Genomic DNA, 27345 nt, shown 5'->3' on the forward strand with positions numbered 1-27345 from the left:
TAGACCTCTGAAGGTCTGCTGTGGTATCTGGCACCAAGCCTTCAGTAGCAGATCCTTTAAGTCCTGGAAGTTGTGAGGTGGGGCCTCCGTGGATCGGACTTGTTTGTCAGCACATCCCTGAGATGTTCCATTGGATTGAGATCTGGATAATTTGGAGGCCGAGTCAACACCTCCAACTCGTTGCCATCCACATGATGTCAAAGAAAACGTGTTTCATCAGACCGGGCCACCTTATCCATTGCTCCCTGGTCCAGTTCTGATGCTCACGGCAGCTACGCAGCTCCATACGCAACACCCTGCTCCTCACTGTGTGTTCTGACACCTTTCTATCAGAACCAGCATTCACTCTTTCAGCAGTTTGAGCTCCAGTAGCTCTTCTATTGGATCAGACAACACGGGCCAGCCTTCGCTCCCCACGTGCATCAATGAGCCTCAGGTCTGACCCTGTCGCCGGTTCACAGGTTCTGCTTCCTTGGACCACTTTTCGTAAGTCCTGACCACTGCAGACCAGGAACATCCCACAAGAGCTGCAGTTCTGGAGATGCTCTGACCCAGTCGTCTAGCCAGCACTATTTGGCCCTCGTCAAAGTCGCTCACATCCTTACGCTGGCACATGTTTTCTGATTCAAACACAAAGTTCAAAGTTCAAAATGTTCACTTGCTGTCTGATATATCCCCCCCACTGCCAGGTGCCATGGTAACCAGATAATCAATGTTATTCACTTCACCTGTCAGTGGTCTGAATGTTATGGCTGATCAGTGTATGTCTACCAGTCTACTCAGGGAGTCAGTACTCCCTGAGTATATATACTCTCCACTGATGGTACCAAGTGTCAGTACACTTGGTACCATCAGTGGAGTATAATATTCAGCATGTGAGTCATGTTAGACTTTTGTCAGAATGTCTATGACAAATGAATCTCTTGACAAGTATATGTAGACTGGGGTCAGTCCATCTGTCTGTCCTGCAGAAACACATCAGAGGAATCAGGTTCCCATCGGCCCTGCATGTGTTTGTTCTGCCAGCCACTGTAGAGCAGATAGATGGAACTTAATGATCCCAGTGGGACGCCTCAGCTGTTAATAGAAAGAATACTAGTATTGACATGAATCAGCCTATGGCAATATGGAATATATGAACTATTACCACTTACAATACGTTCTCTCCAACAGGTGATTGGTGTTCTCTGCATTTGAACTTAGAAGTGATTGGGATGAATGTCTTTATGGAGAGACTTGAGCAGAAGAAGGTCAGTGGTACTTAAAGGAGGACGCTGAGCCTCTAACAGCTGGTCCAGTGGCTTAAACACAAAGAAAGAACACGAGAGGAAAAAAGGAAACAGATAGAGACAAATCTGTTCGTCTTCATTTCAGTTTTTAATCCCGGCGTTAAGAGGATTGTGTGTAAAATGTTAATGCTGTCATGAGAGACGACACACATGAACATGCACATAGATGCTGCACACAGGGAAACACGCACACACTAAATCTAAACCCATCTTTGCTGTGTAACACTCACTAATCCTCTCCAGGTCAAACACACCATCCTAGACTCAGAGAGAGAGAGTTTGATTTTAGAAGAGAGGAATGGTGTAAAGTCAAAGCGTTTCTTGTTATGTTATTAATGGTAAAGATTGGTTGGGAGGTGGAGCTCACAGATGGAAAGAGAGCAAGAATCTTCTCAAGAGGAAGAAAGAGGCGGTTTCTACAAAACATGCAAGCTTCCATTTATCATGTAGTGTTGTGGCAGTGGGTGGGGTAGAGGGGATGGCAGGGGGGGGGGGAGGGGGGCTGAGGGAAGAAGCAAGAGAAGAGAAAGGACCCATCTGTTCCTATAGTGGCAGATAAAGAGAGAGTGAGAGGAAGGACGGACGCAGAGGAGGAGGAGGAGGAGGATGAGGAAGGTAAGCAGCCTATCTGCTGGATTACATTTGGAATTTTGACATTTCATGTACGTTTATCTGACGTATGCATGGGCTGTACAACGAGAGGTGTTGGATGTCGGAGGCCAGTGTCAGATGGTGACAGTATTGCATGTGTCGGCGCCAATATAATCAGAATGACTGCTATTTGAATAGTGACTGGGCTTCAGGGTGTCTGTTTAGTCTCAAAGTACCCAACACCCCTCCGGAGACTTCTTATAATCTTTTAAAAGAAAGTCTTTTAATTATTCACTTAACTGTTGAATTACAGAGAATTTACATTTTGTTTCAAATTCTCTTCTAAAGTGCAGAGAATCAAATTCAGGATGAGATATGCTGATTTTCTTTTTAATCGTCTTGGTCTCAAACTATATTGAGTAAAATGTGGAATCAGTCTATAAAGGTTGTGACCTCAGTGTTCTCCAGCCACGGCTATGGACGTCCACTGAGTATTATAAAATGTTCAGTTTACTCTATAATAAATCCCATTCAGTAACAGATAAAAGAAAAGGACTTCATGACTTGTAGTTACCGTAGAAGCTGAGGAACAGGGTTCATCTTACTGTCTGTGTTATGACAGAGAACAGTGGATGCTAGTTTTTCACAAATTAAATATAAAAATGTATTTCACATAATTTGGTGGTTGGTTAAAGGGAGAATGTTTGTCGGCTTTAAACGGTCTGTCTGTTGACTCTTACCCTCTACTCTACTAATCTCATTGCTTTAACACTCCTCCATTCATCCCTCCCTTTCATCCTTTCTTCTCTGCCCCCCCATGCTTTAACTGTAATGGTATACCCTCTAACTTAATTAAATGAAGTATCTGACTGACACGGACACACACACTCTCACATCCACCAGTGTCCTGTAGAGCAGTCAGCGGTGCCCACCCCCCCTCAGTATTTTATGGTAATTTGCATCCATCTTCTAATTGAATCTGGTATGTTGTCTCCCAGTGGAATACTGCATAGAGTCTGGATGTTTCCCGTCATCCGCTGACTGCTTTCACTCATTCATGCCGTAGTGACCCTGATGTCAAGGTGGGTTTTATCAGTTGTTAGTGAAGACACTAGAGATAGGAACCTAGTGAAAAGTGCATCCTCTGTATTTGCATGATGGAGGGAGCTCAGAGAGGATTTGGGTAAAAACACATTTTCAGATAGATTTTGAGATTAAAATGTTGTAAAGCAGCAAAACAGAGATTTTAAAGAGAGCCTTCAATGGTGTTGGGAGACCGGCCAGCTCTGTGGTGAAGTATTGATAGAGTTTACTCACTTAAAGGGACGTTTGTAAGTCCTAACACGTATAAATCATGTGGGTCGGTGTCCCATGCGCGCTCGCGTGTGGCTACGCTGTTCCAACACAAACTACACAGAAGCACCAAAACCTCAAAGTGAAGCCCGTCTGTTAAACAGTGTTAACTCTTCCTGCTCCAGCCTCCCGACCGTGGTCAGAAGACACAGGGGAGACCATAGCTTTGGTGTCCAGGGCCAGAGTCTCTGCTGTACTCTGCTGTGCTCCTCTGCCTGCCTTCACTCACACACCACACTCGCTCTCACTCGCTCTCTCGCTCCACCTCTCACACTCCACACTGCAGAAGAGTTAGTTTAGCACTGAGAATATCTAGTGAATGTACAGTGGAAGTTTGTGCAGAAATAAATGCTGCAGCTCCTCTGGGCTTTAAGGAGCTTTATATTGAGTTTCATCTCATTGTTTAACTGTCCAGCTGCAACTTCTCGTTCACTCACACTGCTCTCATAGCGTCTTATTTGGCTGAAGCAGGTTTCAGAGCTGCTTTCAGAGCAGAAGCTCAGCAGAAACCAGCAGACAGAGACTAGCTGGTGTGAACTTAGTGGAGCATTTAGCAGCTAAAGAGACAGATATGTCCTTCAGGAGTTGGTGGAGACTATTAGACCTACATTATGGTGGACACAAACATGACTCCAAATGAATGATAATGTTGCTCTGTAAGTGGCCAAAAAAATCCCAGATACTGGTTTAATCCTTGATCTTCTCCGTCCTGTGGGACGACTTTAACATGTTCTTGTACAAAAAATATAATCTGAAGTTGGAAAATATCAGTCAGTAGCAGTAACTGAGGTCAGTGTCATTTTCATGGCTGTATTCTGTCAGTATTTGTAGCTGCAATTGCAATTTGTCTCCAAATTTTCAATCTTCCTTTTTTTTTGGATTTCCCTCCAGGGTTGGAGAATAACCTCAGACTCCGATGGATTTACAAAAGATTGTTTATGCAAAAATATGCAGCCAAGATGAAGATGTGGATTCTTTTTCTGTGCCTGAGCAATGGATGGATGCAAACAGCCTCTTGTGCTGATATAACCCCCACACCCTCCTCTGCACCAGTGACACCCACTGAAGATGAGGGCACCCAACTGGTGGTAAAAGAAACAGCATGAACACTTATAGGGGGCAAGGAATGCAAATGAATCAGTGTGAATCAGTGTGTGCATATCTGACCATCATCTCATTTGAAGAAGGCATACCTAAACGTACTTTAAGCTAATCAGCGCTAACAGGAGCAACACGAGTGGTGTAATGATGATCTGGCTCAAAAGCCATTTTAAAGGACCTTGAGTCTGGATTTTGAGTTTGGGTCCCAGTTAGTCCAACTCACCTGACGACGTTACTACAACTGATCCTGGATCTGAAAGTGCTCCAATCAATGAAATCTTGACTTGTGGTTGAGACACAATCTGATGCCGTTGCCTTCAGTTTATAACCGCTCAACTGCCAGTTTATTAGGTCCACCTAGCCAAAACTAATGCAGTCTACTACAACTGTCCAGCAATGACTCCTCCCTTCATGGAGGTTATAGGATTATTGAGAGGTGTTGATTCAACTGTAGAATCATTTTGCACTTAGTTTGTGATGCTGTTGAACTGTACTGCATTATACAAAGAGGTGTTCCTATTATTTAGTCCACCCCATTTATATCAACGACGGTAGGCATCATTTGTCAAACACAATGGATCAATGTGAAAACAACAATGCAGAAAGCACGCATGCTAAGATAGCATGCTAACAAAGTGTGCATTGATGCAAATCCTAATATAAACCGATACCATAGTGCTCTGTCGCTTATTTAGTTTGTTGGATTCATATATTTTGAAATTTGAGGGAGGAAAACCAGGAGGCCAAGCAATAATGCTGACCTGAAGCATGAGACTACTTGATCCTGTGTCAGAGACCTGTGCTAGGAACACCCAACCACCTATCCCAGCATTGATTGTTTAACCAGGACCATGTTATTCATGAACCTTAGTCATGTGCTTTGAGTTGCCTAAACATATCCATAAAAAGGCCCATGGGTTCAGTATGATCATGTTGTGTTTGTTGCTTCCTCGTGGTTACCAGGTGACACTGTATTTAGATGACTACCTGCTGTTCTCTACTCACAGGATTGGTTGATGAAGTATGGCTACCTCCCACCCTCAGACCCCTCCACTGGTCAGCTGCAGGCCTGGACAGCTGTCACTGATGCTGTCAGGGCCATGCAGAGGTTTGCAGGCCTCAAAGACACTGGAGTTGTAGGTGAGGATTACCTGTGAAAAGCTGCTTAGATCCAACATGCTAATGTTCAGGCTACTCCTTCTTGAATCTAGTGTTCTGTATGTGGCTCCTTCCTTTCCTCTGGTTCTTCTGTGCTTTGGTGTGTTCAGACAAAGAGACAATGGCGTTGATGAACAGTCCACGCTGCTCCCTACCTGACCAGGACGACCCATCCAAATCACCGGCCAACCAAGAGGGGAGCGACATGAGGAGCAGGAGGAGAAGGGCTACCTCCATGTGGACACGCAGGAACATTAACTGGAGGTTGGATAAGATTAATTTCTCGTAATCTATAGCAGATTATGATCTGGTAAACTGGAACAAACATGAGTATTTTCCAGTTTCAATTAAGATAGTAAATTTAGTTTTTTACTAGGGTTGGGTATCATTTAAACCAGCACCAATACCAGTACCCTGAAAGTGATACCGATACCAGTATAGTACTTCATTTGATACCTTTTAGTTCTACCTCAATCGATACCCATCACATGAATGGAAACATTCAGTTGCATAAAATACCACCACCTCTGCATTTATTTTAATCAGACGCCACAGGCGTGTAGTAGAGCCATATTTTCCAATGTTATGGTGGCATCTTGGCGCACTGAACTACCAACTCTGTCAAACACACCGCGCCCGACTTCACCAAAGCACACCCTTTATGGGTGTAGCTGCTGTGGTAGTGGGCCAATCACATGTCACATTAAATCAAAGAATGCTTGCAGTGATTGGCTAATCATGCAAATGGTCATTTTTTTTCTAGATCTGGGCATAAAATGTATCAATTGCAGGTATTGTTTGACTGGAGAAGTTGCGATACTACTCGGTACTGGGTAATTTCGGTCGATACCTTAAAGCACATGTGTCAAACTCAAGGCCCGCGGGAAAAGAGAAAATGCAAAAAAGTAACTGCCACACACCTCTGAAAGTTACCATTGCATTATCCTCCAAGAAGCTCTGTGTGGCAAGATTCTGGAACTGTGTAACGTAATGACCACAGTCACGAAAACGATGAACTTCATTCGGGCGCGGGGCCTGAATCACCATCAGCTCCAACTATTTTTGAAGGAGGTGGGCACAGAACAAGGAGATGTGTTGCACCATACAGAAGTAAGGTGGCTGAGCAGGAGCGCCGTCCTCAAGCAATTTTTTGAGCTTCGGGCTGAAATTGCTCTGTTCATGCAAAGTAAAGGAAAACCCTTGCTCGAATTGTCAGATCCAAACTGGCTATGTGATTTTGCCATGTTGTGTGACATAACAGAGCATCTTGCCCAACTGAACCAGAGGCTGCAGGGCCGCAAACATGTCATAACGGGGATGTACGACGCGATCACAGCTTTTCAGCTGAAACTGCGCCAACTCAAACAGGATAGTCTTGCCCACTTTCCTGTCTGTCAGAGCATCTCAACCTCAGTCACGGGTGCTTTTTCATGCGCTTGATTGGCTACCAAAGTGAACCAGTTGATTAATGAATTTGATCGGTGCTTCTCTGACTTTAAAGCACAGTGCCAAACCTTTGCCATCTTTGCCAATCCTTTCACCACCGACGTCGACAGTGCACCACATCACTTTCAGATGGAATTAATAGAACTTCAATGCAACAGCAGCCTGAGAGCAAAGTTCCAGAATGCTGCAATCGAGGACTTTTACCGTCTCCTCCCCCCTGTTTTGATGCCACAGCTCCGACTTCAAGCTGCCCATGTCCTGTCCATGTTTGGAAGCACCTACCTGTGCAAACAGATGTTTTCAATCATGAATCTGAACAAGACCAAGCACAGATCATGCATCAGCGATGATAACCTCCACGCTGTTTTACGGATTGCTACCGCACAAGACATTAAGCCAGACATCGACGGACTGACCTCAGAAAAACAGCGTGAGTCATCTGGCCAGATAACAAATAGATCAAAATAGGCTTTTTTAAAAAGCTTCAGGTATATACAATATCATGAAATGTATTTCAATCAAGAATAGGTACAATGTCATATGCGGGCAGTCTAATGGTGGCGCTTGCCTTTTGTTTGTTTTGTGTTTGTTGGTATGTGCAGGGATTGATCCATGGATTAGGATGGTATGTAATATGGTGTCTCAGGGTGAATAGAGATCTACTTGGTGTGTACAGGGCCAGGCAGCATCACTCTCACATCCCGTTTCATCCACATTATGCCTGAGTAACCTCAACCAGAACCTGAGCAGTATAGTTATGAACTGAAACAACCCTTAGTTTTACTTTGACTTTATTAGTATATTACTTTGTATATGTACTCAGTGTATGTGTGCAGGTGTGTGTGTTCAGACAGTCACATGTTTACTATAATCAAAGCCATTCCTCAATAGTTGGGCTTATGCACACTGCAAGGCTATCTGCAGTCATTTGTTTTAGTAAAATGTCATCAACCACACATGATCTCAGCCGATTAGCTGTTGGATCACAAACAATTTATATGCCACAGACTGCACGTTAGATCAGGGCGTATTTATTTTTGTACCATAGTTCTGCCCCTCTCAACTGCAACCAACAAGTGAAACAAAGTCGATGTCATAAATAGTGCTTCATATTATTTGTGTGATGGTAAAAAAAAAGAACTTTATTATTCACTTAAAAATGTTGATCTTTGATGGATGAGTAATGATGAGGGTTTCTTAATGTCATAAATTCATGGGATCTATGTTATAATAACACATAGAAATGTGAGTGTGTGTGTGTGCCCACATTCAATATTTTTGTGTCTACGTACATGCATATTTATCGATGCACAAGCATGTGTTTTTGTTACTGAATTCATTTTTTAAATGAATTGTACAATAGTTGTACACTTGAATGTCTGCTTGCAATAATTTTTCCTAGACTTCTGCTTTCAGAGCTAGTTATTAATTAAGTTATTACTAAAACCAATAATAATCAAATGCAGAGGCAATTATGTAATATGATAAAGAGTAGATATATTCATATAGTCTTACAGTTACAACCGGCCCTTTGAGGGCAACCATAATGCTGATGTGGCCCGGGATGAAATTCAGTTTGACACCCCTGCCTTAAAGTTATCGAGCACCGATACCCAGCCCTATTTTTTACAACCGCACATATATTTGCTTCAAGTTATCTGTAACTGGGTATATGGTCTTTCCCTCTGTCTCTCTCTTACTCACACAAACACACTGTTACATCCTTAGGTTGCGTTCTTACCCGTCCTCTTCCCATCTGTCCCGGGAAATGATTCGCTCCCTGGTCTTTTATGCTTTGAGAGTGTGGGCAGAGCCAACGCCGCTGGAGTTCCACGAGGTTGGTACATTTATCTGACGCTGCATTAAGGACACATGGAAAGATGGTAGATATGAGCTTGCTACAGGGCGGGTTGAAAGCCATGTCAGGACAGAAGCTGGGCACAACACCCCATAGCTGCACATACTTACTGCCCTTTGCTGCAGTTTTTGATCACCATCAAGCGTCCTTTCCTTTCTATTGCCCTCTGTCTTCAGGTGGGCAGCCCAGAGGCAGCTGACCTACAGGTAGACTTCCTCCATGGTTACCACGGTGATGGCTATCCCTTCGACGGGGCAGGCGGTGCAGTTGGCCATGCTTTCTTCCCATCAGACCCTGCCCGGGCAGGAGGAGTTCATTTGGATGCAGAGGAGGAGTGGGCCTTCAGACAGCCAGGTGGAACAATGTTCAGACAACTTCTGCACAGTTCATCTTCTAATATTATCACATCTTTATTACACAGTGACATCCAGGCTCAAACCAAACTCTGCTGCTAACTGTTGCCACATGATGGATGTAATGTACTTTGATATTCAGTATATTCATTAGCAATGGAAAGAAATGAAAAATGAAACAAATCATTGTGTAACTGACCTGCCTGATTCTGCATCATGTCTCACAACAGCAACACCTCTGGTATTCTCAAACCTGTCAGCTCAGAATGTCCTTTTGACCAACACTTTGGTCCATTGCAAGGTATCTTGAAAAGTAATGGCTGGATTTTCATCAAATGTTCTATCTCATAGTACCCAGAGGATGAACCTACTGAGTTTGGTGACTTCTTGATAATTCCTGTAGCACCATCCTCAGGCCAAATTTCTTCTTATACAGAAAATATCTCCAAATGGCTGAATTAATTCAATTCAATTCAATTCAATTTATTTTTGTATAGCGTCAAATCACAACAGAAGTTATCTCAAGACGCTTAATATATAGAGCAGGTCTTAGACTGTACACCATAGTTTAGAGACCCAACATGATCCACCAAGCGCGCTGTGGCCAGGAAAAACTCTCCGATTACTGGGAAGAAACCTGGAGCAGAACCGGGCTCTGGGTGGGAGGTCATTTGCTGAGACCGGCTGGGGGGATAGAGAGAGAGAGAGAGAGAGAGAGAGAGAGAGAGAGAAGCAACCACAGTAATAGCCTAGCAGCTGTAATAACTAATACAAGTAGGACTGATAACACAAAACCAATAGTAGTGGATGTAAAAGAGTGATAATACAACTATCGGAATTGATATCATTGGGTCGTCCTCAGACGGGCTTTCAAGCGGAGCTTCCAGCTATCTCAGTCCTCCATACATCTGGCTAGCTCACCAGCACTGTCCATCCTCAGTACGTCCATGTATGTTGGTGTGGGACGTCCCTGTGATCGATGCCCGTGCGTTGGTTCCCGCAGCATCAGCATGCTTGCTGGGAGTTCTTGATGTCTTTGGCGGAGCCTGTAGGCTGCCACTTTGTCACTAAGCCTTGGTAGTCCCTCGCTAGCCTTGGTAGTCCCTCGTACAGGCGGAATTAATTAATGATGGTAGCAGTTGGTGTCAAGCAGGCACCGGACGCGGTAGCAGATGCAGCCACAATCCAGGTGACATCCAGATCCAGGTGAAACCCCGCTCCAAGTGTACCCCTGCTCCAGGTATAACCTCGCTCCAGGTGTAAAACCGCTCTGTGGTTACCTGCGAGACAAGAAAGCATAAGGACTCCCGGGAAGGAAGGAAGTTAGTGACAATGAATGGGACATGAATATATACAGAAGGAGAGAGGAGCTCAGTGTGTCATAGGAAGTCCCCCGGTAGTCTAGGCCTATAGCAGCTTAACTAGGGGCTGGTCAAAGACAGCCCTAACTATAAGCGTTATCAAAGAGGAAAGTCTTTAGCCTACTCTTAAATGTAGAGACGGTGTCTGCCTCCCGGACTGAAACTGGGAGCTGGTTCCACAGAAGAGGAGCTTGATAGCTGAAGGCTCTGGCTCCCATTCTACTTTTGGAGACTCTAGGAACCTCAAGTAACCCTGCATTTTGGGAACGCAGTGCTCTAGTGGGGCAATAGGGTACTATGAGCTCTTTAAGATATGATGGGGCCTGACCGTTTAGCGATTTGTAGGTGAGGAGGACGATTCTAAATTCTATTCTTGATTTTACAGGCAGCCAGTGCAGAGAAGCTAATACAGGAGTAATATGATCTCTTTTTCTAGTTCTTGTCAGTACACGTGCTGCAGCATTCTGGATCAACTGGAGAGTCTTAAGAGACTTATTGGAGCAGCCTGATAATAAGGAGTTGCAGTAATCTAGTCTAGAGGTAACAAATGCATGGACTAATTTTTCTGCATCATTTTGACACAGGATGTGCCTGATCTTCACAATGTTACGTAGATGAAAGAAGGCAGTCCTTGAGGTTTGTTTTATGTGAGAGTTAAAGGACATATCCTGATCGAAGATAACTCCCAGATTCCTTATGGTGGTGCTGGAGGCCAGGGCAATGCCATCTAAAGTAACTATATCATTAGATAATTTGTTTCGGAGGCGTTCAGGGCCAAGTACAATAACTTCAGTTTTGTCTGAGTTTAACATCAGGAAATTGCAGGTCATCCAGGTTTTTATGTCCTTAAGGCATGCTTGAAGTTTAGTTAACTGGTTTGTTTCGTCTGGCTTCATCGATAGATATAATTGGGTATCATCTGCATAACAATGAAAGTTTATGGAGGGTTTTCTAATAACATTGCCTAAGGGAAACATATATAAGGTGAATAGAATTGGTCCAAGTACAGAACCCTGTGGAACGCCGTGACTAACTTTGGCGTGCATGGAGGACTCATCGTTAACATGTACAAACTGAGATCGATCTGATAAATAGGACTTAAAGGTCACCTATTGTGCAAAATGCACTTTTCCATGTCTTTTAAACATCAATATCTGTCCCCAGTGTGTCTACAGGCCACCATAGTATCATAAAAGACCATCCTCTCTCTTTTTCTCCCGGAGAAAAAACGTCAGGAAAACCTGGAATCTGGACACAGATGTTGTTCATTTCTCGCCGATTTCTGTTCAGATTCCTCCGGTAACGTGCGCTGTGTGAAGTTTCTGGTTAATAAACTTTTAAGTAGTTTATAAACTCTTCCTGCTGCTTCTCTCTCTGTGCTCACGGAGCTGCACGGAGAGCTGAGCTACAGGGAAGGGGGAGAAAGTGACGCTGTGTTGAGGGCGTTTGATTGACAGGACAGCAGGAAACGCTGACCAATCATAGCGAGTGGGAGGAGACAGGCGCTAAATCAGGGTCTCTCAGACAGAGGCTGAATTAGGCTCTGAGGCAGGCAGCGTGATGAGAACAGTAGAGAATAAAGGGTTTTTTGAACATTATAGCATGTTAACATGTACATTAACATTAAAATACATCTATGAACCTGGAAATGAGCATAACATGAGACCTTTAAACCAACTTAGTGCAGTTCCTTTGATGCCAATTAAATGTTCCAGTCTCTGTAATAGGATGTGATGGTCAATGGTGTCGAAAGCAGCACTAAGATCTAACAAGACAAGTACAGAGACAAGTCCTTTGTCCGATGCCATTAGAAGGTCATTTGTAATTTTCACTAGTGCTGTCTCTGTGCTATGGTGCACTCTAAATCCTGACTGATAATCCTCAAATAAATGATTGTTCTGTAGAAAGTCACACAGCTGACTGGCAACTACTTTCTCGAGTATTTCGGAGGTAAAGGGAAGGTTAGATATAGGTTATTTATATAGTTGGCTAGGACCTCTGGATCAAGAGTGGGCTTTTTAAGAAGAGGTTTAATTACAGCTACTTTAAAGGACTGTGGTACATAGCCTGTTAGTAAAGACACATTGATCATATCCAGTAAAGAGGTGCTAACTAAAGGTAAAACTTCTTTAAGCAGTCTAGTTGGAATAGGGTCCAGGAGATAGGTAGATGATTTAGATGAAGAGATCAGTGAAGTCAGTTTGTGGAGGTCGATGGGAGAAAAGCAGTCTAAATATATATCAGGTTGTACAGCTGTTTCTAAGGTTCCTAAGTTTGAGGATAAATTGGTACCAGTTGACGGTAGGAGGTGATTCATTTTGTCTCTAATAGTTATGATTTTATCATTAAAGAAACTCATGAAGTCACTACTACTGAGGGTTGTAGGAATACATGACTCAATAGAGCTGTGGCTCTCTGTCAGCCTGGCTACAGTGCTGAATAGAAATCTGGTGTTGTTCTTATTTGTCTCTATTAATGATGAGTAATGGGCTGCTCTGGCATCACAGAGAGCCTTCCTATATGTTTTAAGACTATCTTGCCAGACTAAATGAGATTCTTCCTGTTTGGTGGAACGCCATATCCTTTCCAGTTTCCTCGATGCTTGCTTTAATTTGCGTGTTTGAGGGTTATACCATGGAGCTGACTTCCTTTGTTTTATTAACTTCTTTTTTAGAGGGGCAACAGATTCAAGTGTGACTCGCAGTGAGTCTGTAGCACTATCTACAAGATGATCAATGGGTGGGGCTAGAGTTAACATACGAGCCCTCTGTTATATTGAGACATGGTATTGAATTTAATGCTGATGGAATCATTTCCTTAAATTTAGCTACAACACTATCGGATAGACATCTAATGTACACACTTTTGTCTGATGGTGTATAGTCTAGTAATAAGAATTCAAAAGTGATTAAATAATGGTCTGATAAAAGAGAGTTCTGTGGAAAAACAATTAAATGTTCAATTTCAACGCCATATGACATAACAAGGTCGAGGGTGTGGTTAAAGCGGTGAGTGGGTTTATGCACGTTCTGCGAGAAACCAATTGAATCTAATAAAGAGATAAACGCAGTACTGAGGCTATCATTATCAACGTCCACATGAATATTAAAATCACCTACTATAATGACTTTATCTGTTTTCAGGACTAGGCTTGATAGAAACTCTGAGAATTCAGATAGAAATTCAGAATATGGGCCTGGAGCGCGGTACACTATAACAAATAAGATTGGCTGTAGTGTTTTCCAGGTTGGGTGTGAAAGACTAAGAACAAGGCTTTCAAATGAGTTATAATTTAGTTTAGTTTTAGGGTTTATTAATAGGCTTGAGTCGAAGATGGCTGCAACTCCACCTCCTCGGCCGGTGTCTCGAGGAATGTGAGTATTAATATGACTCGGGGGAGTGGATTCGTTTAGGCTGACATATTCTTCATGACACAGCCAGGTTTCAGTAAGACAAAATAAATCAATGTGATTATCTGATATTAAATCATTTACTAGTAGAGCTTTAGATGACAGAGATCTGATATTTAAGAGTCCACATTTAATTCTCCTGTTTTGTTGCTTTATTGCAGTGCTAGTGTTAGGTTTTATTAGATTGTTATGTTTAACTCCTCTTCTGTTTACTTTTGATTTAATTCATTTAGGTGGTCTCAGTTAGGTTTGGGGCTAAGCTATGGGTGGGTAACTGCTCTAGTGGAAGCGCAGAGAAGTGTGTAAGACTACAGCTCTGCGTCCTGGAATGACCTCTGGTTTGTCATGGATTTGTTCCACCAACAATCTTGGTCTGGATAAGAGAGCCGCACCATCCAAAGTAGGATGAATGCCGTCTCTCCTAATCAGACCAGGTGTCCCCCAGAAAGAGTTCCAATTGCCAATGAAGCCCACATCGTTTGCTGGACACCACCTCGACAGCCAGCTGTGGAATGACTTCATGCGGCTATACATGTCGTCACTGGTCAGTTTGGGGAGGGGACCAGAGAAAACTACGGAGTCCGACATTGTCTTTGCGTATGCACACATCGACTCCACATTAACTTTAGTGACCTCCGATCGGCTGCCATCCGATAACTATGGCAGCTCTGGCCCCCGGGATGCGGTTAACTATGGCAGCTGTGGTCCCCGGGATGCAGTTAACTATGGCAGCTGGCTTCGCTAACTTCACGTTCCTCAAGATAGAGCTTCCGATAACCAGAGTTGGTTTCTCAGCAGTTGTGTCGCTGAGTGGGGAATATCTGCTTGAAACGTGGAGTGGTTGGTGGGCTTCAGGGTACGACTATGCGTCCTTCGGGCAGTCACCCAGGCCTCCCGGCTGCTCGGGGGTTGGCGGGGGACGGCTAGCAGGAGCTACGCTTGGTCGGCCTGCACCGGCTAGGGGCTGGCTAACTACAGTAGCTAATGATAGCTATAGTTTCCATGGTGCGGAACCGGGCTTCTAACTCACTAAGAAGCCCAGTTATGACCTGAATGATGACCTTTGACCATTGCAGTCGTTCAGCCCAGTGTCCAACAGGAATTACCACCATATTGGATAATTGCTGCTGTCTTGTCATGACATTTGCAGGGTACATTCATGCTGCCCAAAGCAGAAAAACCTTCTTGAATAAGAGAATCACCGCATCACCCCCTTCCAACAGTGAACGATAGGATTGATATTAGAACTACACACCTCTACCCAATCAGCTCATCACTTTTTTTTGTATCTGTCCATCTTTCGCAGCCTCTGAGGGTACCGACCTGTTCACAGTGCTGGTCCATGAGTTTGGCCATGCACTGGGCCTCGCTCACTCCTCATCTCGCCACTCAGTGATGAGGCCGTACTACCAGGGTCCTGCTGGAGACCCTCTCCACTACCGCCTGGGACCACAAGATCTGGAGCACATCACCCAGCTCTATGGTAAGACTTTCCCCAGCACAAATGGACTTTTCTCACAGCTGTGTTTAAAAACCAAAATGTCCACCATGAGGATTTAGGGTGTAAACATTTTGTTTTTTGTAAACAGGGTGTAAACACCTTTTTTGGTCCCATGATGATTAATCCTCGTCATTGTACTCACATTTAACAGGAGCTGATCAGAGGTCCCTCCAAATCTCTGTAACATTCATATAGGGACTAACAGTAGAATAGAATAGAATAGAAAGCTTTATTGTCATTGTATTAAATACAACGAGATTCACAGTTGCCACTTCTGATCAGTGCTTTAAAAACAATACTTTACAAGACTAAACGGGGCAGATAAAACATATAACAGGGAAAACACACACAGTTATAAAGCAATATGAAACAGGTAAAGTAGATGTAATAAATAAGTATAAACAGAAGTGTTACACTAGAGTATCAAATATAAAAATAGATGTAATGTAAACAGAGGTAATTGCTCTTGTAAAATAGGTAGGGTAAGTGTAATAAATAAAATGAAAACAAGTTGCACTTGAGGTGTATATTGCATCAAAGATATATTGCACAGATAGAGGTATTCACATTCAGTGTATTAATATTGCACAGATTTATTGTTTGTTCAGTGTCCGTATGGCTCAGGGAAAGAAACTGTCCGTGAGTCTGGAAGTGCGGGCTTTCATTGACCTGTAGCGCCTGCCAGAGGGCAGCAGGTCGAACAGGTGATGAGCTGGGTTGGAGGAGTCCCTGAGAATAGTTGTGGACCTACTGAGGCAGTGGGAGCTGGAGATCTCCTCCAGGGAGGGCAGAGGGCAGCCTATGATCCTCTGGGCCGTGTCTATGACCCTCTGCAGTTCTGCATCACGTCGCGTACCACAACGTGATGCAGAACGTGAGTACGCTTTCGATCGCAGAGCGATAGAAGGACTCCAGCAGCTTCTGTTCAAGTTGTTTTTCCTGAGAATTCTCAGGAAGTGAAGTCGCTGCTGGGCCTTTTTTCTTTTTCACAGCCGTTGTGTTTGTGGACCAGGAGAGATCCTCAGAGATGTGCACTCCCAGGAATTTAAAAGATGGCACCCTCTCCACACAGTTCCCATTGATGTGGAGAGGGCTGTGGGCCACGCTGTTCCTCCTGAAGTCTATGATTATCTCCGTGGTTTTTGTGGTGTTCAGCAGCAGGTTGTTAGCTGAACACCACACTGTCAGTTGCTGGACCTCATCTCTGTAGGCCATCTCATCACCCCCTGAGATGAGCCCAACCACAGTGGTGTCATCTGCAATTTTGATGATGGTGTTGGAGGGGTGGGTGGGGGTGCAGTCATATGTGTAAAGTGCATACAATAGTGGACTCAGCACGCAGCCTTGAGGAGAGCCAGTGCTGAGTGTGAGAGAGGAGGAGAGATGGGGGCCGAGTTTCACAGATTGTGGTCTGTTGGTGAGTTCCTTTATCCAGGTGCAGGTGGAGGGGGGAGGTGTAAGACCAGGAGTTTATTGATCAGGATGTCCGGGATGATAGTATTAAAAGCTGGGCTGTAATCTATGAAGAGCAGCCTTACATAGTTTCCAGGGTGTTACTGTGGCTCAGCGTGGAGTGGAGGGTGATGGCGATGGCGTCCTCGGTGGAGCGGTTTGCTCTATAGGCAAACTGGTAGGAGTCGAATATTCGGGGGAGCAGGCCTTGATGTGCTGAGAAACCAGCCTCTCGAAGCACTTCATCACCACCGACCTGAGAGCAATGGGCCTGAAGTTATTCAGGCTGCTGTTGGTGTCATGTTCTGGCTGTGTCAGCCTCTTATTATTTACTTTTGTGATTTTGGTTTTGGTTTATTTTGGTATTATTCCGGTGTTTCCTGTTTTATTTTGGTAGTTCACTCCTCCTGTGTCTTGTCTGGTTTTACTTCCCTCTTTTGTTTGTTTTCCCGCCTTTTGTTGATTGTCTGCCCCGCCCTGATTTGTTTCACCTGTGTGTAATCTTGTCTGGTATTTAAGCCTGTGTGTTTCCCCTCTGTCCTGGTCGGTTTGTCTTGTCTTCCCAGCCCCGTCTACCTTGTCCTCCGTGTTTCTTGTTTCCTCCGGTTCTGGTCCTAGTGTTCCTCCTGCCCGTGTTCCTAGTCTCTTCTGGTTTGTAGTTTCATGTTGTTCTCAATTTGGTTTTTTGGTGTGTTTCATTTGTACTTTGTGGTTTCTTTGTATTTTTGTTCTCCTCCCTGTTTTTGTGGTTTTTGGATCTGTTTTCAGCTTAATTAAAGCTCGCTTTTATTTAATACATACCTGTCCTGCCAGTTACTCTGCATTTGGGTTCAATGTTAAATTCATCCTAAACGTGACAGATGGCTGGTGTTTTTGGGACCGGGATGATGGTGGCTGATTTCAGGCAGGCTGGGAAGGTGGCTTGGGTCAGGGAGAGGTTGAAGATCTTGGTGAGGATCTCTGAGAGCTGGTCCGCACACGCCCTGAGTACTTTCCCTAGTACTCCGTTGGGTCCAGCCACCTTCCTCGGGTTCACTGACGTGAGTGCACCTCTCACTTGATGTTGCTGTATAGTTAGTGAGGTACTGGTGTAGGCTGGAGGGGGCGCCGTTGGTCTGCTCGCCTCAAAACGGGCAAAGACACTGTTCAGTTCCTCTGCTAGCGACGCATCAGCGTTGACAGCTGTGGTGTTGCTGCCCCTGTAGTTGGTGATGTCCTGGATTCCCAGCCACACCTGCCGTGGATTGTTGTCAGCTAGATGTCCCTCTATCTTCCTCTTGTACGTCCCCTTGGCAGCTTTGATTCCCCTCTTCAGGTTTGCTCTGGCCATGCTGTACTGTGCGCTGTCTCCTGACCTGAAGGCGGTGTTGCGGTCTCTGATGAGGAGCCGTACGTCACTCGTCATCCAGGGTTTCTGGTTTGGAAAACCCGGATGTGTTTTTTAACAGTGACATTCCCAGCACAGTACGTGATGTAGGAGAGTACAGACTGTGTGTATTCTTCCAAGTCCTGGTTCTCAAATATACTCCACTCAGTGCTCATAAAGCAGTCCTGTAGCTGAGAGAGGGCATCCTCGGGCCAAGTGTTGATGTAATTACATGTACCGCGGCACTGTGGAGGTGGCTGAGGGCTAAGCTAACGTTAGCATCTGGAGGGATGTAGACAGCCGTGATAGCTACTGCCGTTAGCTCTCTTGGTAGGTAGAACGGACGGCAGATGACCGTCAGAGCCTCTAGGTGTGGGGAACAGTAACTGTCCATAGCTTGGCTCTGTGAGCACCAGTCGTTGTTAACATAGATGCACAGTCCTCCTCCTCTGCTCTTACCAGAGTCACTGTTGCGGTCGTGGCTAGTTGGCCCTGCTAGCTGCACGGCCGCGTCGGGACTCCGGGATGAAGCCAGGTTTCGGTCATGATCATCACACAGCAGATACGGACAAAGTTGTTTGTTGCTATCCGCAGCTCCATGTCGTCCATTTTGTGTGCGATGGATCGGATGTTGGCCAGAAAGAGACTCGGGAGCGGGGGTCTGTGTGGTTGCTTATTTAGCCTGGTTAGCAGGCCGGCTCGGCATCCGCACTTTTGTTTCCTATCCCTGTGCCGCCTGCGTCGCTTGTGGGAGCCGACAACAATCCACGGAGACCCCTGGGATCAAGATCATCATCAAGATGTGATGTCCGGAATATTGTGCATCTGTTGAAAGTAGTTTGTGACTGGAGAACTACTTTGTAGACCAATGTTAATCAACTCCAGACGACTATACACAAGCTGTGCTTGGCAGAGTCCGTCAGAAAAGCACAAAAAACGTAACAATATACATACAAAAAAGCACCAGACGAGAGAGCTAAGAGCCGCTGCACAACCGCGCGCCGCCATATTGGATGGTGTGTCTGTGATCGTCAACAGTGTAGTAACCAGATGAATTAACACTCTGGATACTGCTTTATGTCTGCTTATAGAAGATTACGACATCAGAATCTGACACCTTTTGCTCACTGAGACAGTTTAGGATATTTGGAGAAATCATGAAATAATGATCACATTGCAGAAAAGAAAAAAGTGGTGTGTGATCACGACCACAAACACTAAGTATGGCTTTATCATTACTGCCAAGAGTATCTGGTTGCTTTATTGCCATTAGGTTTAAATTGATTTATTTCTTGATTTAGGTAAAAGGAACCAGCTGCTGACCACTGATGCTCCTCGCCTCGCTCCAGAGCCTCAGCTGCGCCACAGAGGCCGCCACCATCATCACCACAGATATGGGTATGATAAGATATAGATTAAGAGATATTTTCAGCTTGGAGCCATATTGTATGAATTAGTTTCACCAGTAGCAACAACATTTGTTTACAGCTCTACAATATGCATTAGATTAGTGTTCATGTTGTCAGCTACTTTTAGATTTAGTCCTAGTCTTAGTCCTTAGATGAAAAGTCTACGTTAGTTTTAGTCATATTTAGTCAACCTCATCCTTTTTTATATTTAGTCAATTAAAACACTTTACATTTTAGTCATCAAAAGACTGACAAAACAAACATTTTAGTCTAGTTTTAGTCAAGACCATGATGATCAAACTTCTTTCAATGGTGTGTGGTGCACACAAAAAACATAACAAAAGGGAATAAAAAAAATCCATCCAGTTGATCCTTTAGTAACTTAGTTTGCTTAAGTTAATATAAGTTGAGATAAGTTAAAATATAAGGTAACATCTTATTGTTAAGTTAACGATAAGATGTGTGGTGTGCCTTGAGGTGTCTCTTCAGGTTTGTAGTATTCCTCCAGCTATGTTGTAGCTGGAGGGCTTCTCTCCTGACAATAATGTTAGGACACACTCACTTTTTTCAGCACTGCTGGTGTGAAAGGTCACCAGGATGATTTGTAGTAGTACTAAACCAGACGGAAAATGAAGAAAATCTGAAACGATTGCATGACAGTCAGTGGAGCAGAGATAGCTGTCGGACCCTACTCAGAGGTGTTTCTCAGGGTTGGAAGAGGTAAGTATCCATAGTTGATGTATTAATTACAGTAGACTGTAGTCGGCAAAACAGACGTAAGCAAAGCTATGTACTGCTGTGGATGGGACCAGCAGCAAAATATATTTTATACGCCTAAAAGAAAGGCTCACCTAAAAAACATCAATCTCATATAGTGTACACAATATTTAGAATATTTTACAACGGGGAACTGAACTGAAAGTGAAACTTATCTATACTGTTGTTGTCAGTAGAGTCTGGTGGCTCTGAAGAGAGCATAGAAACTGTAGGTTTCACTTTCAGTTCAGTTCCCCGTCAGAAGGGGCTGTCTGACAGCAAGATCATGTGAATATATTCTAAATATAGCGTTCGCTTAAAGGAACAGTGTGTAGCATTTAGGGGGACCTCCAAACACTGTGCTAACTTTTCCTGCTTGGGCCTAACATTACTCCTCTGGAGTTAACCCCCGTCACTCCACTCAGCCGCCGGGAAACAAGACACAGACACCTCCTTTGGTCTGGAGGAGCTGCAGCAGTTATTTCTGAGCAAACTGAAACTTCCACTGAATATTCACTGGTATTCTCAGAGCTAAACTAACTTAAAAAACACACAGCGAGAGTTACTTAACTAAACCTAACTGTCTTTTGCTCCATTTGCATTTTCATGTTGGCCATCAAAGATCACCTACATGCTTGGCACACTGGAGAGGTCACAATCTGCAGCCTCACCGCTAGATGTCGCCAGATCTTAAAAACTGGACCTTTAAACTAATATAGATGTTTTTAGGTGAGCCTTTCTTTTAGGTAGAATCGGAAATCAAGAATCGGAAAAGCAAGAACAGCATTCAACATACTGAATAAAATCTGGAAATCCAAAAACATTTCACTAAAGACCAAGCTCAAAATCTTCAACTCCAACGTTAAAACAGTACTGCTGTATGGATCAGAAACCTGGAAGAGCACCACTAACATCATCAACAGGCTGCAGACATTCACTAATCACTGTCTGAGACGCATCCTGGGGATCTACTGGCCAAACACCATCAGCAACATCAACCTGTGGGAATGCACCAAACAAGAGACAGTAGAAGTACAGCTGAAAAGGAGAAAGTGGAGCTGGATTGGACACACTCTAAGAAATAAAACATCAATAACCGAGCAGGCGTTGACATGGAACCCACAAGGCAAACAGGGGAGAGGAAGACCCAGAAACACCTGGAGAAGGAGTATGGAATAAGAATTCAAAAAGAAGGGACTGACGTGGAAACAGCTGGAGAAGACCGCCCAAGACAGACAAGGGTGGAAACTATTCATCAATGGCCGATGTTCCGCAAAGTAAGTAAGTAAGTTTCTTTTAGGTGTCTAAAATCTGTTTAGCTCCTGACCCCATCCACAGCACTGTATTGCTTTGCTTTGTTTCTCCAAACTGGGGCGTGCTGACCATCTTCTACTGTAGGTTATTACCTACCGACTATGGAGAAATACCTCATAGAACCCCACTGAGAAACCCCTGCACTATCCCTTTAAGGTGTTAAAGTTCATCTTTGATTTAATTCTACCAAATGAAAGCATAACGTTCATTAAGTAACTCTCGCTGTGTGTTTTCTCCCTTCAGCCCCTTCATAGATCGCTGTAACACCAGTTTTGATGCTGTGGCAAGGATCCGAGGAGAGACCTTCTTCTTCAAAGGTCTGAATACACCACAAACTGACTCGTTAGGCATGTCAAATTAGAAAATAGACATTAAAAAGTAGTTTGTCTGGCTCTGGTTAGCAGGATCACTTCCATCTCCCTTGCATCACCATGCCTTCGCCTCTCCCCCATTCTGTCGTCCCTCCAGGTCTGACCATGTGGCGGGTCAACGGTGGGGGCTTGGTATCGGGGCGCGGGGCGTCAGTCAGAAGGCTCTGGAGGGGTCTACCTCCTGACCTGCCTCGGCTTCACGCTGTGCTGGAGAGACAGTCAGATCATGCCATCATCTTTATTAGTGGTATAATCCAATAATGTTAATACACTATGAATGTTACGCATAAATGAATCATAAGAGACTGAATATAGACCATAAAGACTTAATAAATACATACATAAATACTTTTCACTGAATTCAAAAATAAATGACACAGCAAAATGGTGGTCACACTGAAGCTGATCGCTACCCAGTTCAACTTCTGCGAAACATCTGGATCAACTCAATACATTTTCCAAAGCAGTATCATTGGCCATTCACCCACAGCAAGGGTTTTCTTTGATAAATGTGGAGTGAATCAGAAGGTTGTGTTCTCGTCTTGCTGCAGGTTCCCAGTTCTGGCTGTTCAGGGATCTCTCCCTGCAGGAAGGCTGCCCTCAGGCCCTGTCTGCCCTCAGGATGGGGGTGAACGTAGCTGGAGATGAGGAGGAGGCAGCAGCAGGGAGGTGGGGTCTGGTCTGGGACCCAGAGGAGGGTCCTATGTGGGGGAACGTGGGAGACGCTGAGGAAGAGAAGCAAGAAGACACCTGGACCCAGCTGCTCAGAGAGGGCGTCAGTGGCATCACCACCGACAGCGATGGTGAGGACAGCAATCATGTTTGTGTCTGTGTGTCACGTTACATGTGTCTGTCCTTATAAGGACCAAATGAAGTGCCCAGGACAAGAAGATGAGGTGAGCACATTCTGTTGCTTCAGCGTTTAGTGTTTCGCTGATGAATTTTGAAGGGATGAGGGCTTTGGTTATAGCCCCCATCCGTGACTATAAAAATCTGAGCTAAATTCACACACACAATTCAAGAGTGAGCTTGAATGATGAAAAATCAGCATCATCTGTGTTCTGTGTGTTAGAGTCTGAACATAGTCTAATAATTTGGCTTGTGCTGCCAACAAGTGGTGACAAAAAGCGTGGCTCTCTGGTACCATGCTCCATCACAGAGGGCTTACATATGTATCTTTTTTATGGACATAATATGTCATTATGAATATTTTATAACAAGAAAATCACATGACAATGTGAAAGGGTTCAGTCATAGTGATGAACCTACAGAGAACCTGCAGCTCCCCTCGGCTTTAAGGAGCTTTCAGCTCATTGTTTCACTTTGCTGTTCTGGTTTCCTCTCATGCTCTCATAGAGACAAAGCTCTGATAAACCCACTGTACCCAGTTTGGTGAACATAGTGGAGCATTTAGCAGCTAAAAAGACAGTTCTTTTCTAAAGAGTTGGTGGAGATTAAACACAGATCTAAAAGAGAGAGAATATTGGACTTACATTCATCAGATGACACAAACAGGACTCCTAGTGAAGGCTAATGTTGCTCTGTGTCTGCTGGATGTGTAGACAGGCAACTGTTTGCTAACAGGTTCACCATATCAACAGAAGTTAAGCATGACCAGAGGTTTTACATGAGAGGGCTGGTGTTAGTCTACAGTGTATGAGTGAACCATAATAAAGTTGTGCATCATCTTTATTATTATCTAGATTAAAAATTGCCAAATTAGAAGGTAACCACAGGATGGTATGTGTTTGGCCACTGGCTGTTTATTTTTGACTCCCCTAATCGAATTTTTGAAGAGATACGTTTATTAGTTTATCATGACAATGACAACTGTGGTGTATGATGAAAATGTATGTGATTTTGTTTGTAAATGCACACGTATCAGAGCACATATGAAAGTCTGATGTAGATCAGATTAAGCAAAGAAGATGAATCAGGAGATGCGAGAAAGGGAGAAAGAGGCTGGAAAAACAAGCAAGCACTTTGAATGTGTTGTCACTGTTCCACAGAACAACATGATATTGAAAACATGCTGGTTGTTGGTTGTGAAAACTTCTCTCCCTCTTCTCCAGGCTCTGTCTATCTCTTCAAAGGAGACTCCTACTGGAAGTTCACGTTTCCAGGCTCCTCGCTGCAGGACGGATACCCACGATCCTCTACTGCAGACTGGCTGGACTGTCCCGACTCCTCCTCATCCTCACCTGTGGTGGACGACCTCTCTTTGTCTCTGTCTCCGCCTGCAGGAAGACAGGAGCTCAGGGAGAAATGGGGGGAGGAGAGAGAGAAGGAGGAAGAAGGAGGAGGGAGGAAGGACCATGGTAGGGACAGACATGGACATAAACATAAAGACATAAAGGACAGAGGTTCACACACCTGGACACAATGCACTTGCCAAAATGGAGCTCTTGGTAGCAGGACAACATCTTTTCTTGCTGCCTTGCTGCTGAGTACATGGAAAATGTTGGCTATTTAACGCTGCACAAGACAACAGCAGTCAGCTATGTTATCAGGCTAAACCAGGAGGTCTACAAACACTCACCATGGGCTTTCACTCTACTGGCCCTACTGACCATTTACCCAATACATCAATACCACTCTCATGTCTTTGTGTTCAGTACGGAGCTGGAGTCAGGACATGGTTAGCCTAGCTTAGCATAAAGACTGGAAGCAGGGGAAACAGCAAGCCTGGTAATTTGTTATTTTAGTGGTTCATCCATCCACCCAGCACTCCAGCACTGTATATATAGATGGACGCGTCTCAATTTCCTGCCACTGTACAATAATGAAGCCAATTATCCCAGATAGGCTACGGGAGCTGCCATCTTGTATTGGTGACGTCATTTGGAGCCAGAGTCTGCGCAGTAGTGATCGGGGGGCGCCTTGGAGTCTTGCTAGTTTGAGCCACCTAGCTGCTACGTTAGCACCAAGTGCCAACTGTTTGGTTAGAAAGACACACCAACGAACCATAACATCTCTAAATATGTTTAAGATCAAATTGACACATGTTCTATTACACAGACTGGTGAACTGTGTTTCAGAAGTCAATCTGCGTGTGGATATGAAGACACGGCAGCCCAACAGCGCGGCTACTGTCAGTGGAGATGTTGCTAAGCTAGCTAGCAACACGGTCAGTGACGGCATGAACAATAGACTGTATATAAAGATCAGTCTGTTATACAGTATATACAGTGATGTTTGAAACAGTCAGTCACGGTTATGGAAAGTTAAAGTTGAAGTTAAACTCTCTATGTTCCTACTCTACATACAATTCCCGAGCTGCCAGCTCCGCGACTACTCACTCAGAGCAGCTGTCAATTATGATGTGTCACCTCCTTTATATCATCAAATAACTAATTAAAATCAAACTTATCAGAAAAATGAACACTCGAACTTTCATCAGCGTGATAAAATAAAAAAAAGTGGCCCATGTTCCATCGGTTAACATGGAGGGGGCGGGCTTTATGACCGATACTGCAGCCAGCCACCAGGAGGTGATCAACATCTTTTGGCTTCACTTTTGGGGAGCTGTCATGTCGTCCATCTTTATATCATGGATGTATAGACTGGCGCTCTTGCTTTATACTACGGTTATACTACAGTCACCTTTATCGCAGTTGCTAGATAAGGTCGGTGAGCCGGTTTTAGTTTATTCTCTGTACAGTCATGTTAGTAAAACCTGGCAACCTCACTGTGATGACAAGAGTCCAGCTGATGTTTACCAAGGAATAGCTGCAACACATGATTCACCCTAAAACCACCAATAGTTGTTTTAATATTTCTGTTTGTGTATGGATTAAGCAAACAAGATACAATGTGTTATTACTGAGCTTTAGAGCTGTTGGTAAGTGTATTTCAACAGAACCAGGTTATCCCTGTCCTGACTCCAGCTCCATACTAACAAGAGTACAGAGTTTGGTATTGCACTCCTATAACATCATCAGACTCACGATGGACAGTTAAAAGTAGATCTAAATCGATGCAGCAGAACTAGATTCCACGCCTAATGTGGCTTCAGCAGCGATGACCAGCTGCTACAGAAGTCTGGTAAGATCACTTCATTCTAACTCCACACCTCCACATTTAATATCCAGTTTCTCATCTTAAACCTAAAGAGGGCAGAAAAGCGTAGGTGGACCAGAGCTTTGTGAAAGGGGGAAATCTATGTATTGATCTTGGATGGATCCACTTTGCAATGACTTTAGCACACAGAAGCAGTCGTCTTAGTTGTGACCAAGTGTCACTGTAAAGCCATTTTGGCCCTAATGAATCCGTTTTCATCTTGAAGCCTTCTAGATAACAGGTTTTTTTTCAGAAATTACTCTTCTTATTGGATTAAAGTTCATACAAAGATGCCTTTAGAGGTTTAGAGGCTCTTGTTGATATAGAGATAGTATTGCCGTTGGTTTCTGCTATGCTGCATGTGCTTTTGAGACTTTTTGATCTCTAAAGATGTTCTCGTACAAAAACGTTTCATCAGATATAAGGTTAGACCGTATGGTTAGGATCAACATATTCCTCATAGGATTTAATAAATGAACTGCTTTAAATTTGTGATCAAAGTGTCAAAGCATATTGTAGGCACTGTGCTCTCGGAGCACTCTTTAAGTTGAATAAAGAAGTCATATGAATATAGCAACACCTGCTCCACAGTCTTTGTAAAGTTCTTGTAACATAGAGGTAGCTTATATAACATAGCTTTATTTATATTATGTGTGGTTGTTTTTATGAAAATGTTTTTCTTTTTGTGCAAATGTCTGTCCATGAAACATCCATCCATAATAAAGTAGTAAAACCAGGTGGTCTAGAACCATTTTCTGATAATGTGCTCAGTAGAGAGTCAGGAGATGCTCTCTGGGTTTGAGGTCAAAACTTCTATTTTGGGATGTTCCCTGTATTTCTGTAATTCCTATTTCACAGCCACGAGGGGGTGCACACAAGCATAAATTGAGGCCAATATATGGATTTTAATAAAGCTGCATCAATCAACATTTTTATACTAAAAATGTATTAAATGACTAATGAGAAATGGTTGTAATGATGAAAGAAACTAAACACTCACATAAATGTCTCCTTATGTATTGTGGGTAAAACCAGATGTTATCATCAGTGGAATGAAACCAACAGAAATGGCAATTTACATGCACAGATGAGGTTCATCATTCAGGAAAGAGAATATATAATTACATAAATAATCTGCCAGAAATGGCCTCTCCTAATGACTCAGAAACAATGAGGACTAGTGTCACAAGCTGAAAG

General features: G+C 43.8%; 1 protein-coding gene across 2 annotated transcripts; it reads left to right on the top strand.

The window, feature by feature from the left end:
- Positions 1 to 1799: 1799 nt before the first annotated feature.
- Positions 1800 to 25504, top strand: mmp17b (matrix metallopeptidase 17b). 2 transcript variants are annotated; one of them, XM_037780507.1, is made up of 13 exons: positions 1820 to 1904; positions 2879 to 2962; positions 4125 to 4321; positions 5342 to 5474; positions 5603 to 5756; positions 8667 to 8775; positions 8973 to 9150; positions 15227 to 15403; positions 19541 to 19637; positions 21962 to 22035; positions 22187 to 22336; positions 22641 to 22892; positions 24162 to 25504. In XM_037780507.1, exons 3-13 carry the CDS (start codon positions 4172 to 4174, stop codon positions 24560 to 24562), a joined length of 1875 nt encoding a protein of 624 aa, XP_037636435.1. In that variant the 5' UTR covers positions 1820 to 1904; positions 2879 to 2962; positions 4125 to 4171; the 3' UTR covers positions 24563 to 25504. The 2 variants fall into 2 exon arrangements, with proteins under 2 accessions (XP_037636436.1, XP_037636435.1); XM_037780508.1 differs by lacking the exon at positions 2879 to 2962 and having other exon boundaries at positions 1800 to 1904.
- Positions 25505 to 27345: the final 1841 nt, after the last annotated feature.

The sequence above is a fragment of the Sebastes umbrosus genome, chromosome 9 (genome assembly GCF_015220745.1).
Source record: "Sebastes umbrosus isolate fSebUmb1 chromosome 9, fSebUmb1.pri, whole genome shotgun sequence".
Lineage (NCBI taxonomy): Eukaryota > Metazoa > Chordata > Actinopteri > Perciformes > Sebastidae > Sebastes > Sebastes umbrosus.